This window comes from Triticum aestivum, chromosome 3D (assembly GCF_018294505.1).
Source record: "Triticum aestivum cultivar Chinese Spring chromosome 3D, IWGSC CS RefSeq v2.1, whole genome shotgun sequence".
In the NCBI taxonomy this organism is placed as follows: Eukaryota; Viridiplantae; Streptophyta; class Magnoliopsida; order Poales; family Poaceae; genus Triticum; species Triticum aestivum.
In genome coordinates this window covers 475,396,442-475,412,314 of record NC_057802.1, presented here as the reverse complement: position 1 = coordinate 475,412,314, position 15,873 = coordinate 475,396,442, and the positions used below count along the sequence as shown (strand labels likewise).

At 46.6% G+C, this 15,873-nt stretch overlaps 1 protein-coding gene across 1 annotated transcript; it reads right to left on the bottom strand.

Annotated features, from left to right (window-relative positions):
• Positions 1-1,757: 1,757 nt before the first annotated feature.
• On the bottom strand, positions 1,758-3,673 carry LOC123079793 (cytochrome P450 86A1). The gene has a single exon (XM_044502602.1). The coding sequence runs from the start codon at positions 3,561-3,563 to the stop codon at positions 1,935-1,937; it is 1,629 nt and encodes a 542-aa protein (XP_044358537.1). The 5' UTR covers positions 3,564-3,673; the 3' UTR covers positions 1,758-1,934.
• Positions 3,674-15,873: the final 12,200 nt, after the last annotated feature.

The following is a 15,873-nucleotide window of genomic DNA, read 5'->3' as shown; positions in this document are numbered from 1 at the left end:
TCTCATCAACTCCACATTGGGTCACATACCATCGTTCGAGCCGTTTCACTTCCTAACTTTTGTGAGTGAGGAAGGCACCTTGAAGGAGCTGCCAAAGAAGATATCAATCTAAGGGGCATGCAAATACGCCAGGCCTCCACCAACTGCGGAGGCCTTAATAGCCGACCAATCTTTGGTACACTGAATGAAAGGAAAATCTGCTGGGCGCGATAGCAACAAAGAGATAATGTTTGAGCTGCTTGGAGCGACGGACCAAGCGGCCGTTTCTTTCGTCCCAAATGACTTGCGAAACAAGATATTTCCATGGTCATTTCTCAAGACTTCTATGGCGGTCACTTACGGGGCAGTGCATATGGCGAAGAGAGAAGGGAGTTCTTCATCAAGAGTTGTCGGGACGAACCATATATCCAACAAAGAAAGGGTTGATCCCCCCATCCCCACAACATGTCAAGCTTTCTCCCACAAAAGGTGTTAAATGGACTAGATCGTCCGCCAAAACTGTGACCCCCTCGCTTAGAACAAGTGAGGGGAGGCTGCACCATGGAGATACTTGGCCTTAAAGAGGGGGAGCGAAAGGTCTCCCTCGTCTCACATAATCTTCCAAACCACTCCCGTAGGATGGCGAAGTTCATATTTTAGGAGGCTGTGATTCCCACACCACCTTAGTCTTTTGGGTTGTGTGTGTGCTCCCATTGGCCATGTGGTGCTTTTGCTTCTCGTTAGCCCCCCTGCCAAAAGAAGTGCGAGATCCCTTTGGCCATCTCCTCATGGGCACCTTCTCTAAGAAGGTACAAGCCCATGAGGAACATGTGGGCGGCTAAAGAGGCAAGAGTTGATGAGAATAGCCTTAGCACCCATATATGAAATTTTACCTCTCCAAGGCTCCATACTAGACCTTTACCGCTTTCTAGTTAGTTGAGATAATTGAGAAGGATCCTCGTGTCGCTCACGAGGAAGCATAGGTGGGTAATGGGGAAGGACTATATCTTGTGGTTCAGATTATTGGTAATTCGCTCCTACTCCTCAAGTAGATATTCCATCACCACAACTTCATTCTTTGTGAATTTGATATTTAGCATCGACATCGCCTCCAAGCAAAGGATGAGGATTTAATGATGTCTAGTTCCGATCCCTCGACAATCACCATGGTATCATCCGTATACTGGAGGTGTGTATCACCGCCTCGATCAAATGACCCAATAGACCTCGATGTGGCTAGCATCTCTTGCATCTACCACATGGTTAAACAACAGGACTGAGGCCTATCCCCTTATGAGGATTTGAAATAGGGGCATGCCTCCCCATGGATGTTTATAGTCGTACTTTCGCTAGAGACCAACTGCATGATCCAACTATTCCATCTATAGTCGAAGCCTCTCCTCTCCAGAACGCAACAAAGAAAATGCCATTCGAATTGGTTATATGCCGTTTGGAAGTAAAGTTTAAGAAAAACATCCGGCTGACCCTTAACTTCATGGAAAACAAAAAAAAACCTCCCGAATATTGCGACAATTTGCGAGCGCAAATTGATTAAGATGGATTAACCAATCCACAATCAGAAAACGCGTAACCGCGTTATTCTTTCTTTCTTTAGCCTTCTCTTTTTTTGCATCTGATACTGGATAATTTTGTTCCGTTATCATCATGATAGTGTGGAACCCGGTCCTTTCGCGGTCGTATGAAAAAATGTTATTGCTCGTGTAAGTCGACAATGCACCGGGAGAAAATAATGTTTTACCTTCAGTTCAAAATATATATGAATGCAACGTATAAACTTCATTTCATTTGACGATCCACCAATACCTCATCAAAAGTACACAACCGAAAAACACAAAAAAAAAACGCACACAGTTGTATGAAGAAGAACAAATTCAGCGGGCAGAATGAACAAGCATCAGAATTTCAGAAACCAATGTACGTAGGCAGGCGCAAGACTATGCAGCGGCGGCAGTGGTGGTTGGGATCACGACTGACCCCAGTGGCGGCGCCTCCTCCGGCGGCGGCGCGACGCAGTCGGCGAGGTCCCTTGGCTTGACGTTCACGCGGAGCCCGTTCTTCATGAACAGGGTGAGCGACATCTTCTGCTCCACCTGGTGCCCCGGCACGAGCTCCACCGAGTGGCGCAGCAGCACCGCCGACGCGATGGACTTCATCTGCAGGTAGGCGAGGTCCTTGCCGAGGCACGTCCTCGGCCCGCCGTTGAACGCCACGAAGCGGTACGCGTCCTTGACGGGCTCGAAGCGGCTGCCGTCCGCCGACAGCCACCGCTCCGGCCGGAACTCCACGCAGTCCTTCCCCCATATGCTCTCCATCCTCCCCACCGAGTAGATGGAGTAGGTGATCGCCGAGCCGGCTGGCACCACGGTGCCGTCGGGGAGCACGTCGTCGGCCACCACGTACTTGGAGTCCTGCGGCACCGACGGGTACAGGCGCAGCGTCTCCGACAATGCCGCCTTGAGGTACACGAGGCGGTCCAGCTCGTCGAAGTCCAGCGGCTCCTCCGCCCACCTCCCCGTGTCGTCGCCGCGCGTCTCCCTGAGCACGGACGCGATCTCGAGGAGCACCTTGCGCTCCACGTCCGGCCTCTGCATGACCGTCCAGAAGAACCAGCTGAGCGCGACGGACGACGTGTCGCGGCCCGCGAGCAGGAAGTTGAGCGCGATCCACTGCAGCACGTCCTCCGGGAACGCCTTGCCGTTGCTGTCGCGCTTCTTCATGAACCGGGACAGCAGGTCGTCCGACGGCGTGGCCTTGCGCGCCGCGATGGTCTCCGTCATGAACTGGTCCACCACCGCGAGGCTCTTGCGGAGGCTCTGCTCGCTGCCGATGCCCAGCGCCTTCTTGATCCGCCACAGGAAGCTGGGGAACAGAAACCTCTGCATGGTCGCCAAGGTGGCCTCGTCGAAGGCGTTGGCGAAGGGGTTCTCCGTCAAGCCCGGCGACAGCGTCTCGGGGTCCTTGCCGAAGGTGAGGCCGCAGATGTTGTCGAAGGTGAGGCGCAGGAGGAGGTCCTGGAGGTCGACGCTGGCGGCGGCGTGGCAGTGGTCGGCTAGGATGCGCCACAGGCGGTCCTTGATGGAGCGGTTGGCCCAGCGCGCCATGGTCCGGGTGGTGAACTCGAGCGCCGCCGTCTTGCGCTGGAGCAGCCACGTCTCGCCGTCGGAGTTGAAGATGCCCTGGCCGAGGAGGTCGTGGAACGCCGCCTGCCACATGGGGCCCTTGGGGTAGTTGTCGAAGCGCGCGCGCAGGATGTGCTCCAGGTTCCGCGGGTTGCACGTCACCGTCACCAGCCCCTGCCGCCGCGCCAGGAACGGCAGCGGCAGGATGCACGTCTGGTACGTCGCCGCCTCGCCCGTGGCGCGCAGGTTGTCGGCGATCCAGTCGTGGACCCGCTTCCGGTTCACCACGACGCTGGGGAGGCTGCCCACCAGCGGCCACATCGGGGGCCCCGACAGCCGCCTCGACAGCGCCCAGAACCACACCATGTACGCCGAGGCCAATGCCACGACCGTCACCACGATGGCGCCGGGGTGCAGCACGCCGGCGTCCATTGCCGTGGCCATGCGCGCCACGTAAAAAACTTGTGGCAGCTGATATAATTAACCAAGAGGTGGATTTAGGCCTCGTGATTAACAAATGGCGCGGTGCTTGGTGAGTTGGGAAATGTGTTTGGCGCCCTCGCGTATATATATGCTCCTGCACATTAGCCGTGTGGAAACGTTTCACCTGGCCATAGTCTTGCAAGGTTTTGAATTCCTGCTGGGCAAAAAACTAATGTGTTGCTCTCGTCCATACTTCTTGCCTTGATGGACGTTCTTCTCAACAAGAAAATTTCTGGTGATGTCGCTCGCTCAAATCCAGTGCGCGTGCGTGTGGAGTGAGTAAAATAACTCGTAAAATAATCGTGGTTGGTGGCTTCGGGTAAAGAGTGCAGCAGAAAGGGATGAGGTGTCGGAGGGTGTTGTGCTGCCGAAAATTCAGAGTGTTTGTTCGTTTGCCGTCGACTGCTCTCGTTTTCCTGTCTTGTTTGCGCAGACTAGAGAAAGGTAGCCCACAGTTTAGCCAAATCTTCCCGTACGTGCTTGAGTTACTAGAAGCAGAGGAGGCAATGCAACGAGCTTGCAAGCGATAGCAGTAGCAGTAGGTGGGAAACGTCTCCCCTTCCAACCATCATACAACCAACTGAACCTGAAAGAAACATATCAGACACATGTAGATTGGCACATGTAGATTGGCATACAGGACAAGTGTAGTCCGCCCTCGTCCCTCTCTACCTATGTTCGCTCATTCATCCATCTACACTACATGGTAAGAGCATCTCCAGCCGTTGGCCCCCAAAAGGCGCTAAAAATCGCCCTTTGGGGACGCACCGGCGAAGACCGTGTGCTGGAGGCGTGATGCCCCCCAGTCGCGGCGCCTACGTTTTTTGGAAAACCACAAACTAGGCGCAAATTCAACCAAACTTCGATGAGTTCATACATATTTAAAATATTTTACAAAAAAGAAACGCTACTAGGCCCGTCGTCGCCCTCGCCGCCCGCCGCCCTTGAAGCTCTACATGCCGAGGAGCCTGTAGAACCGCGTGTAGTCGCCGTCGTCGTCGTCGTCGCCTCCTCCGCGGCCGCCGTCCCTGCTGCACCCCTCCCCAGGTTGGCGCGGCGGGTTGGATGGTCCGGGGGCGTCCTCGTCCTCGTCGCTGTCGAGGATCACCACGCCGTGCTCGTCCTCGCGCCCACGCTTGCGGGCGGCTATCTCCTCCAGGGCTCGGCGCTGCCGGACCATCTCGTCGCGGAGGTAGTCGTCCCGCGCCCACTTTAGGGCCTCCTCGTCGGAGAAGCCGCGCCGGACTATGGCCTCGTACTCCGCGGGGAGGCCGGGCTCCGCCTTCGGCCTGACGAGGACGAGGTGGCCAGAGGTGGGGGAGGAGTCGGCGATGCGGACGCCGGAGCTGCGGGTGCGGTGGCTGACCGGCGTGTCCTCGGGCTCCGGCTTGATGGGGCGGAGGCAGGGACAGCCGGTCGAGCGGCCGGACGAGGAGGAGGACGCCCCCGCGTCCATGCGCCTCGGCGTCCACGAGCTCCCACGTCGGCGGGAGAAGGACGGGGGAGCGGGGTACTCCAGCCTGGGCGTGTTGCCGCCCTCGATGTACTCGAGGACGGCCTCCAGCGTGCGCCGGGCACGCCCCACCATCGGCGGCGACCTTCGGAGTTGAGCCTCTCGGAGGGCACGACGCCGTTGGTGGCCTCGAGCTGCTCGGCGTGGTGGCGGTGGAAGTAGGGCTCCCACAGCGGGCTGTCGGGGACGTACCGTGGGCCTTCCCTCGCCGCCTACGGCAGAGAGGCGCGGATACGCGCGATCTCCGCACGATGCGCCGCTCCGGTGGGCGGTGGTGGCACCGGGACCCCGCCGGCGCTGATCCTTCATGCCCCGGGTACCCGCATGTCCGGCGGGACCGGGTACTGGCCTCATAGAGGAGCCGAGCTTCGTCCTCGTGGAGGTGGCGGCGGCCGAAGCCGTTCGCCGCCGCGCCGTCGCCTGGGAAGCACTCGGCCATGGTTGAACTGGAACGGCGAGAGGAGAGGGGGGGACGGGGGAGGAACGGGGCATCGGCGGTGGAGAGTCTGTGCGTCACCGGCGCACTGGGGGCGGCTTATATAGGCGGAGGCGCCGCGCGTACGCGTGGCCGCCGTGTTACGCGTGGCCGCCGTGTTACGCATGGCGGGCGAGGGACGCGCGTCGTCCGGACTTCACTGCGCCGCCCGTGAGGCATCAATGGAGGAGGCTGACCGGCGCGGCGGCTTTGGCATTGATTCGCCACGGGAACCGAGGCGATGAGGACGACGAAGCGGCGAGAAGAGCCGAGTCGCTGCCAAGGAGGACCCGCCGACTTTCGCGCCAAAAACGATTCGGCCGGCACCCCCAAGTGCCCCCAGCGCGCCGGGTTCGATCTGGGTCCGCCGGCGCCAATTTCGGCCCGAGCCGGCAAAAATTGGGCCTTTGGGGACACGACTGGGCCGATTTTTCGGCGCCGGCGACCGAAAAATCGCCTGGGGGACCTTGTTGGGGGCGCGGCTGGAGATGCTCTAATGGGCACTTTGCCGCGCTGTTCCTCCGTCCCGAGTTAAATCTTTTTTTCTTACACATCCAATTACGGTTCGAGGTGAGCATTTTTACACCGAAAACCAAAGAACCAAACCGAATTGAGTTGATCGATATTATTGGTTTATTCCATTTATGATGTTTGGTTCGGTGTTTCCATCGCTAGTTGTTTGGTGTTTGGATGTATCGTCAGTTTTCATCTTACACAAACCGAACTAATTATCACACCATACACCAAAATGGGTATTCCTTTTCTCTAATTTTCCTACTTTGCTGGCACGACAAGACCCATGTAGGATGCACGCCTCCACACAACCCAATTCACTCGTGTCGGAATCACTCTCGCTGTATTGTTTTCGTCCTGCAAATGACTTCGGTCTCTCAACCTAGTCGCCTCCCAAACTTGGGGTTAAATCTATTACCACAATGTCTGGCTACAACAGCTCTCCGACAGGTGCTCTTGTTGGCTTGGATCTCCACCAGCTCTAACACGATGTTGGTCTTCCACCGTGAATCCATTGCCCGAGGAGCCCCGGCGGGGAACACGGAGAAAACGACCACTCGCGGTCGAACCAACAAGCCGCCACTACCCCCTTACAAACGCACGAAGAAGAAAACAGTTCACCCCCTCCCCAATAGCAAAATAGCCCACACACGTAAGACGTCCTATTTAGCGTGAAACATGTCGAAGGGCAACCTAATGCGCTCGCCCCAGCACACTCGCTTCGACTAGCTACCTAGTCCGCCAAGTTGGGCCTCCGCTCATCCAAAGAAACGAATGAAGAAAACAGAGAGAAAGGAGAACCAGAAAATATAGAAAGAATATATGAAATGTTCCAACAAATAAAAATGTTGAAAAATTGTTTGTGAACTTATCTAATGTTTAAAAATTTGGAAAAATCACATATTTAAAAATTTCATGAATTTCAAAAATAATAATGAATTTCAAAAAATGATGGATTTTAAAAAACCTTGAATTAAAAATGTGCATGACCTTCAAAATATTCACAAACTAAAAGAAATCATAGATTTCAAATGAAGTTTCCTAAATTTAAAAAATGTTCGTGAATTTATAAAATATTCAAAAAATTGATTTCAGAAAATGTTCACAATTTTAAAATATATTCTTCGATTTCAAATGCTTCCCAATTTTTTAGAAAATATTCATGAATTAAAAATACACAATTTTAAAAAGGAAAATGAAAACCCATAAAATTGGCAAAAATAACGGGCCAAGAAGGTTTTATAACCTCCCTAAACCGGTGGGAAATAGCCAGGTTCACCATAGGAGCGTGAGGTTCGCGCGTGATAGGCCCAACTACAGCCGACAACCAATCCACCCAAAATATGTGGCCATGAACAAAAAATTATCTCGATGCACTAGGAGCCTCCAGTCCGAGAGAGCTTGGAATGTAGAGGGATTTCTACCGAGTTTACTACCAGAAAACATTGTACTACTCCTTGTTTTCATAACTTGGTCTATTTAGATGGAAAATGGTAGGGATGGACCTCGATGACATAAAAAACAAGGGACACATACTCCATTAATATGAACACATATCATCTTTCTTGTGAACCAATGAACCAAATCTAAAGACATATCATCTTCCACGTGCCTTCCGAGGATACGAAGAAGCATCATCCAACGAGGGCGAGGCGGGAGGACTTTATTCCACACCGACAGCAGCACCATTGTCTCGCCACCACCTAACCAAGACCTACATCACAAGAAAGGGAAACTATGGCTCCCATTGACAGATTGGGGCCATGATACACACCCTCACCTACGAAGCCACGAAGGAGGATGAGGCCAACGATCTACCGGTGGGGGAGGATGGCGGCGGGGAAGAAACCTAGACCGTTAGTGGGGCTAGAGTTGCGTCCCATACTACTAATGTGTGGAACCTAACTCCAAAGGAAATAGATCAGAAGGCCAATGTTGCTCAACGTAGGGCGAAAACCTAGAACCAATTGAAATAAACTTTAGGGTTTGGATGGTGAGTAGTGTGAGAGCTTGATTAGAGCCAGAGTGGTCCTAACCACCATGGCTCATATATTTGTTTTTCGTCATATCTTTTTGACCCAAACCATAGGATAATCGTTCTATGGTAATTTATTTGAAATAAAGTATAAATATACAAAAATAATACAAAAATAAAAGTACTATGAAATCACACAATGCCAGATCTAGGTATGATGATGGAAATCTAGTCTATCTTAGATATGTTGTTGGACCCAAACTTGAAGAGCTTCGGTGAGACTGCCTTTGGTATGATAACCAATGATCTTGAGATCCTGTTTCAGAAGAACTTATCCAGGAGATGATGCTTGGGATGATATTCTTGAAAATTTTGTTGTTGCGCTGCATCCAAATGTTCCAGCATCCCATAATGAAAATATCTAAATAAAATGCACTAGGCAAAGAGGACGAAAACGGAATGATGTCCTGCAAAACTGAGGTGCTATGCCTTCTGTTGGGGTGGATAGAATCCCATCAGTATAAAGCAAAGGGCCAGTACCAAAAGAGATGCATAGATGTTTTAGTGGTATCATCATTGCGAAGGGGAGGTGGAATGATTTCCTCTGCAACAGGCCTATAGTGTTCACTCTATCATCGAGCAAATTCCATTTATATTGGCCCTTCATATATGATTTAATCTCCTTTTGCACTTCTATGATGATACTCAAGCTATGTACTAGTTATTGAGGGTAACTAAAAGAAATACTAGAGATACCGATGGGACCTCCTCATTAAACATGTTGATTCTTGCGATTAGACTAAAATTTGGCAAAAAAGTTACATTAACGAATTGTTTTCCTAGTCAATATTTTTCACCTGAGATTTAGCGCAGATCAGCAGTTTTTGTTTAAGTTTCTTTAAAATGACATGTATATAATGTACACCATTTACTTGCTAATTAACTAATTTTGACTTAAGTAAGTGGAAATAGATATCACGAATCATTTATGGCACATTTTAACCAGAATGTCATGACGGTGGACCGAAATAACTAGAAATTCCAATATATTTGAACATATTAGACATAATTTTACCAAAAATAAAGAATTTTTTTATGCTAAGACCAAATTCTCCTCCCCATATAAGATTAACCACAATGCTTGAATAAAACAAGTTAAGCAAATCCTACAAATTTCTCTTGTTGTCAGTATCCATGTCTACTCCTTGCCTTGTTGGTCGTTCTTCTCAAAATCTTCTCTCGTGAAACATATTTTTAATTTTCAACATTTAACTATGTCGCTTGAAATCAATATTCAGAGTAAATGCAAAAAAAAACTTGATCTCTTACTCTCTATTAAAGTCGCAATTATAGTGTAGTGTCACTAAGTTAGATTAATTACAAATTTTATAAGAATATCACCGACCGAATTCTCAATCAGAGTAGATTACCCCTAAATATTACTCTTTTAGAGTTAACCATCTTAATCAGAAAACACAAATATCGTAACAAAATTTAAGGAATTGATTCGAGGAGGGAAAAGGAGAGATCTAGCTTAGGGCATTGGGTTTGGAGGGGCTGGATCTCGTAGGTAGGAGAAGTAGGAGGTGAGGGGACCGATGCTCATTGTCGGCGGGGCAATGAAGAATGAAGCACTAGGTGAGGGGGGCTAGAGCAAGAAGCTGGGGGGAGGCTAGAGCTAGCGATCAGGGAGGGGAGGAGGTTGATGGTGGCCAAAAGGGAGATAATGAGGTAGAGCAGGGAGTGGAAGACTATGAATAACGGGATCATCATGAGGCTTGGGGGACTTAGTGAAACGACATGTAGATTCCTAACTGAGTTTTAGGTATTGATGACAGATAATTAATGAAACTAATGAGGCCGACAAGTGTATGAATCCCATGTGTGAAGGTTGTTGAGCATTGGTGTCCCACTAAAAAAATGAAGAAAAATCAAGCATGATTTAAGAGAGGTTATTTTATACTCCCTCGGTTCCAAAGATGCATTAATTTTTGTGAGTCGAACATTTGTATGTTTGACCAAGATTATATGATAAAATATCAACTGGAATACCTAATATATAAAATATCAGAATACTTTTCATGGAGTAGACGATACAAATTTGATATACTAGATATTGATATAATCTTCCCTAAAAACTTGATCAAACATGCAAAGTTTTGACTTTTCAAAAAAGAATGCAATTTATTTAGGAAATGGTGGGAGTACTCTTTAATTTGGTTTTATTAAGTTTAGCGATCCACACTATTAAGAGGGGGTGTGGTTGACGAAGTGCTGGCTACACCATATAGTCTTCCCATGCAACAAAGAAACAACAGCAGAAAAGCCGGAAAACCCCATGTGCCCCCCCTCGTCTGGTTGTTTACTGTTGGTCATACTTTCATGACGTATTTTTGCTAGATTTTTCTTCGGTTCAGGAAATGTCCTTTTCTTCATATTCTTCTCCAACTTCCACCTCCACCAAGGTTTTCTGTTGCTCTTCTGATGCAAGTCTATAAAAGCAAAGCACTAGAGATCTCTACTACTATAGTGTAGCAGTTTTGAATTTGGATTTACCACTTCCCTCTCAGTTTCCCGCCAAAACAACGTTGGAGTGTTTCGAGCCGTTGATTTCTCACAATATGCTGAAATCCACCGTTCATCAGTCATATGCGCGACGAATCCAACGGCTAGCATGCGCTAGATTCGCCTCTCCCATGGTGAGTAGCTGGTCTATCCCGAACGAAACCAACTGTGCGGAGCATTTGGAGGGGATTTTTTTGGAGTAAAATAAAGAGAAGCTAGGCGACTTTTCCAGAAAGGTATCCATCTGCAGTTCTGCACCCCCGTCTGCCCAAGGGATTCTGACCGGTCCCATTGAATTTATTCCTTTTAGCTCCACCGAGCCAGTACCTGGAGCCGTCATACAACCTTTTTTGTGTTTAAAAAGAGTCACATAACCTAGAGTACGATTTGGCCGTTGTAAAAAAAATGACGCACCACTGTCCAGGATATTTCGCTGGCAGTTGGTCCAGGTAGCAGTACCAGTCACATTCACATTTTCTAAGGAAAGACAGAGATTCTATCGATACCAGAAACATGGAAGAGACTAAAGGGGTGCTTCACGTTCTAATGCTCACTATCTTAGATTTTAGATGATACACTAGGCCATGGAAGCCCCATTTGTTCGATCCGAGCTCACACGTAAAGCTAAGGGAATAAGAAATGTGCAATGAATACAACACTTCAAAGTTGAGATGTTAATTTACAGAAATTATATACCATCAAATGAACAATCAACATGAGTAAATTAATTTGTATCTGACATGAACGTATTGAAATATAGTTTTTTATTAGAATTAAATATTTGGCTACAAATCTGCATGTCATATTTGAAGGTCGCTGGAATTAATTTATTTGGCGATAAATTCAATAAAGAGTTTGTATGGTTAAAACCGCTCTTGACATTTATTTAAAATCTTATCATAGCCACATGTTGATATTGAGTTGTCCACAAGAAAATTAAGTTGTGTCATCTTATTTACATTCACCTCAACACGTTTTTGTATAACTAATAACACTCTATTATGCTATTATAACCCAACATGGCAACATTTCTTCCATCATATATCTCTTGATGGCGTTGGAACATTTACTGTATTCTGAATGTATTCAAGTTATGTAATATGTATTTATTCCAAAAAATTCCAAAATAGTTTATATTGATATGTAAAAATGTAAAATATAACCAAGGTCCTAAAATTATTTAAGATTCAACTGGGTTCTATAAGAATGAAAATGTACATCTAAATCATAAAAGTAGGTAAGTGGTCATTGCAAGCCCTGTCTTGGTTTGATTTGTCCACGTGCATGTTGGCAGAGATGCCATCGTCAGATGTATTTTGCAAAAAATATGCATTGCATCTTGCATGTATTTCGACCATTAGCCATGAATGGTGAGCAATATAAAAAACAATGTATGTCAGATGAAACATCTCTATGCACGCACATAACTAATATGCAACATTCATTGGGGTGCAATACCGGAGCGTCACGCGTGAGGCCAACGAACCAGAGCACCTAGCGAGGGAAATTTGACTTTAGAATCTGGATTTCTCAAAATTGCAATGCGGCATTAGACTTCTAGACATATTGGGTATTTTTAAGATAAGCGTTATGAATAAAAATGATGGATTATTAGGGTGTCGTCGTTATATGTTAGCGTGCAAAGCATGTGCAACTTACTAGTAAATATAGCAAAGATGTTTGACTATGCATAATAAATGAGTAAACCATCTTATGAAATAGTGATAGAAAATGAATGTATCATCCTTGCCATAGGGTCAAGGTTGTCGGTGACCTACCAGCACATCACACCGGCGACCTATTGTTGTAGAGAAGTTGCCGCATTGGGCGGTTGCCCTTCCCAACACAGATCATGATCGCATCACTGCCCCTACTCGAAGAGGTCGTCACAGGTGCCATCTTCTCTCCATCGTCGGTGTGGAGAAGGGCAGGATCCCTGATCTAGAAGCTGAGAAGCCATATTTGAAAAAAAAACATATCTTTGTTTTTCATAGTATGGTGTATAACTTTCTAGAAATTTTGACTCTAATTTCCATGGAAGTCCAAATATGGAAAATTGTGATTCGTTGAGACTTTTATGCTCATATTTTTTTAAGTTTACGTGGATTTTTTTGGAAGGTCACCAACCAAGGAACATAGTTGTTTGTTGCTGGAATTCAGATTTATTGCAAGTTTTTGTCGAAATTTTTGAAAGTTTGTTTGGATTATAAAGCTTGTTTAGATTATTTTTTTCTAAAAACCATGGAAACTTCTGAAAGTTTATTTGTAATATTTTTAATACTTGTTTATATTATTGTGAGAAATTTCTAAAATTCTATTTGATTTACTTGAAAGCATGCAAAGAGAAAGTATGACATCACTGCAATAGCTATCCGAGAGTGACCGCTAAGGCTATTCCTAGGCAGGTGGCCGCCATATACCATTACCCAACATAATGCATCTTACGGTGCCCCTATGTCTCGCTTTAAGCGAGACAGGGGGATGCACTCGCGTCAGGGCGAGCCCCAGACGGCCTGGCCCAGCCGCGCGGGAGCCACAACCTATTTTTTTGTTTTTTTTCTGTTTTCTGTTCTCATTTTTTGTTTTTCTGTAATTTTCTTTATACTTTAAATTATTCTTCATATATGTATGTATATATTACAAAAAAACACTCTTCAAAAACACATTTGAAAAGATGTTGAATAAGTATTAAAAAATGTTGAACAAGAATTTGAAAAATGTTGAGTATTTGAAAATGTTGAATAAGTATTAAAATGTTGAACAAATATTTGAAAAACGTTGAATGGGTATTAAAAAATGTTGAACGAATATATGAAAAATGTTAAACAAGTATTTAAAATGTTGAACAAGTAATTGAAAAACATTGAATAGGTATTAAAAAAATGTTGAACGAGTATATGAAAAATGCTGAACAAGTATTTGAAAAATGTTGAAATATGTCTTAAAAAATGTTAAACGATTATATGAAAAATGTTGAACAACTATTTGAAAATGTTGAACAACTATTTGATTTTTTTGAATAACTATTAAAATGTTGAACAAGTATTTGAAAAATGTTTAAAATAGTGTTGGGACAATGTTGAACGTGTATATAAAAATGTTGATCACTTGTTACAAAAAATGTTTTTGACATGTACGAAAATGTAGAGTGAAAACAAAAACAAACAAAAGAAAACACAAAAGAAAAAGAAAAAAATGGAGAAGAAAAAAGAAACCAAAAAAATGGAGGAAAGAGAAAACGAAAAAGAATGAAACAAATCTGAGAAGAAAGGGCACAAAGCCCGTTTCACGGCCCGACGGCATCATCTGCTCTCTGGCCACTAGAGCAAAGCAAAAAACCTTGTCGCTCAAAAAGAACATCTTACCATTCCAAAAAAAAGGCACAAAATTGTTGTGAAATCACCATCATTTAGCCTTGCGATGCTCGTCGTCAAAGTCGGAGCTTCGGTTGCTTGCTCGTGTGGCCATTTGTTGGCATGTGCCGTCATGGCTTCTGCGGCTGTTTGCGGGTTGGCTTCGATGATGGAGCTCTACGGTGAAGTCGGAGTCGCCCGTTCGAGGCAACCGGTGATAACGATGACGCTTGCGATTCCTCGACGGATGTCTTTCTTCTTTGCAGTTTTCGGGTTCCATGTCGGTGGCCAGGTTGGCCGGTGGTGCCCATGTCATATGGGTTGGGTTGTATCGGTTTTAGTCCGGTTCTCCGCTAATTAACTGGGCAATTCTCTTCTTCTTAATTAATGAAAATGGCAAGTCTTTTGCCTCGTTTAAAAAAAACATCGTTTAGCCTTCGGATTTTCGGGCTGTTGACCACTCTGCACCCACAGGCATGGATCTACTGGAATTTTCATGTACGCCGGGTGTAATGCTCTTCACCGAGTGCTAAAACACGGACACTCGGCAAAGCAAGGTTTGCCGAGTGTCACTCTCGGCAAACCCACCGTCACGGCAAACTGACATCTTTGCCGTCACTGCCTCATGGCAAAGAGGTACCGCACGGCAAAGTTGCAGACGCCGAGAGCAGCTCACGGCAAATAGGAGCCACGTGGCATGCTCGTCCGCAACAGACGGCTCCGTCAGTTACTACGTACTTTACCGAGCGTCACCCTCGGCAAAGCATATGCAACATCCTTTTTTTTTGTGTGTTCTTTCTAACTGACATGTGGTCCCACTGGTCACATTTATCAGTAAAAGTTTTAAATAACTTGCTAAATATTTTTGAAAAAAAATGACGATATCTTTGCCGAGAGCTGCTCTTGGCAATCCTTCTGACCAGCGTGGCCCACATGGGGGCTGACACTTTACATAGCTTTGCATAGCCTTCTTTTCCGAGAGCTGCTCTCGGAAAAGTTGTGGCACAACAGTAGTGTCCCAGACGACCATGTTTCCGAGAGGTGCTCTCGGTAGTATATCGTGTTCCGAGTGTTGCTCTCGGAAATCTTTCCCATCCATTCTGCTGTCAAGCTATTTCTTTTCTGATCCCTGCGGATAAAAACAACTGCAGTGCAATTTGATCATATATAGGCATAATTTGATCTAGTCCACACATATATAGGCATAATTTGATCATATATAGGCATAATTTGATCTAGTCCACACATATATAGGCATAATTAGGGATAGTCCACATATTGTCACACACAAGTCGAATGTATTATCCTAGTAGACGTCACACACAAGTCGCAAATTCATACATATTGTCACTACTTGCAAAACACGTGCACGTCACAATAGAAGTACACTTGTTCATATATAGATCATCTTGAGGAGGAGAGGCCATCGGGTTAACATTCCGGAGGAGGAGGAGGGGCATCACTTGCACTGCTTCGAGATTGCATAAGAACCTATAAGATGAGAGTCACGTGAGGGTGGTTCGTCCATATGTAATGAATCTTCTACTCTAGTTTAGATAATGTTCTACCTGTAGTTGATCCTCAAGCAGCTTCAACCTCTTGTTCGTGTCTTCCCGTTCCTTTTCTCTGGACTCCTGCTCAGCCTGCCGCCTTTGCTCCTCTTCAACAGTCCGCTGCGCCATTAAATCCTGTAACATGGCATTAGGCTCATATAGGTTGGAACGGTGCTATTTCGAGGCATGGACATAAATGAAAGGTTAGGATGCTAACCTTGAGACGCGCTATCTCACGTGATGCGGCGGTTGGGCGACTCCGTATGGACGGAGTTGAGCTGGTGCTCGACGCGCGTATCTCGTGCAGCTTGCGATGCGAGGAGG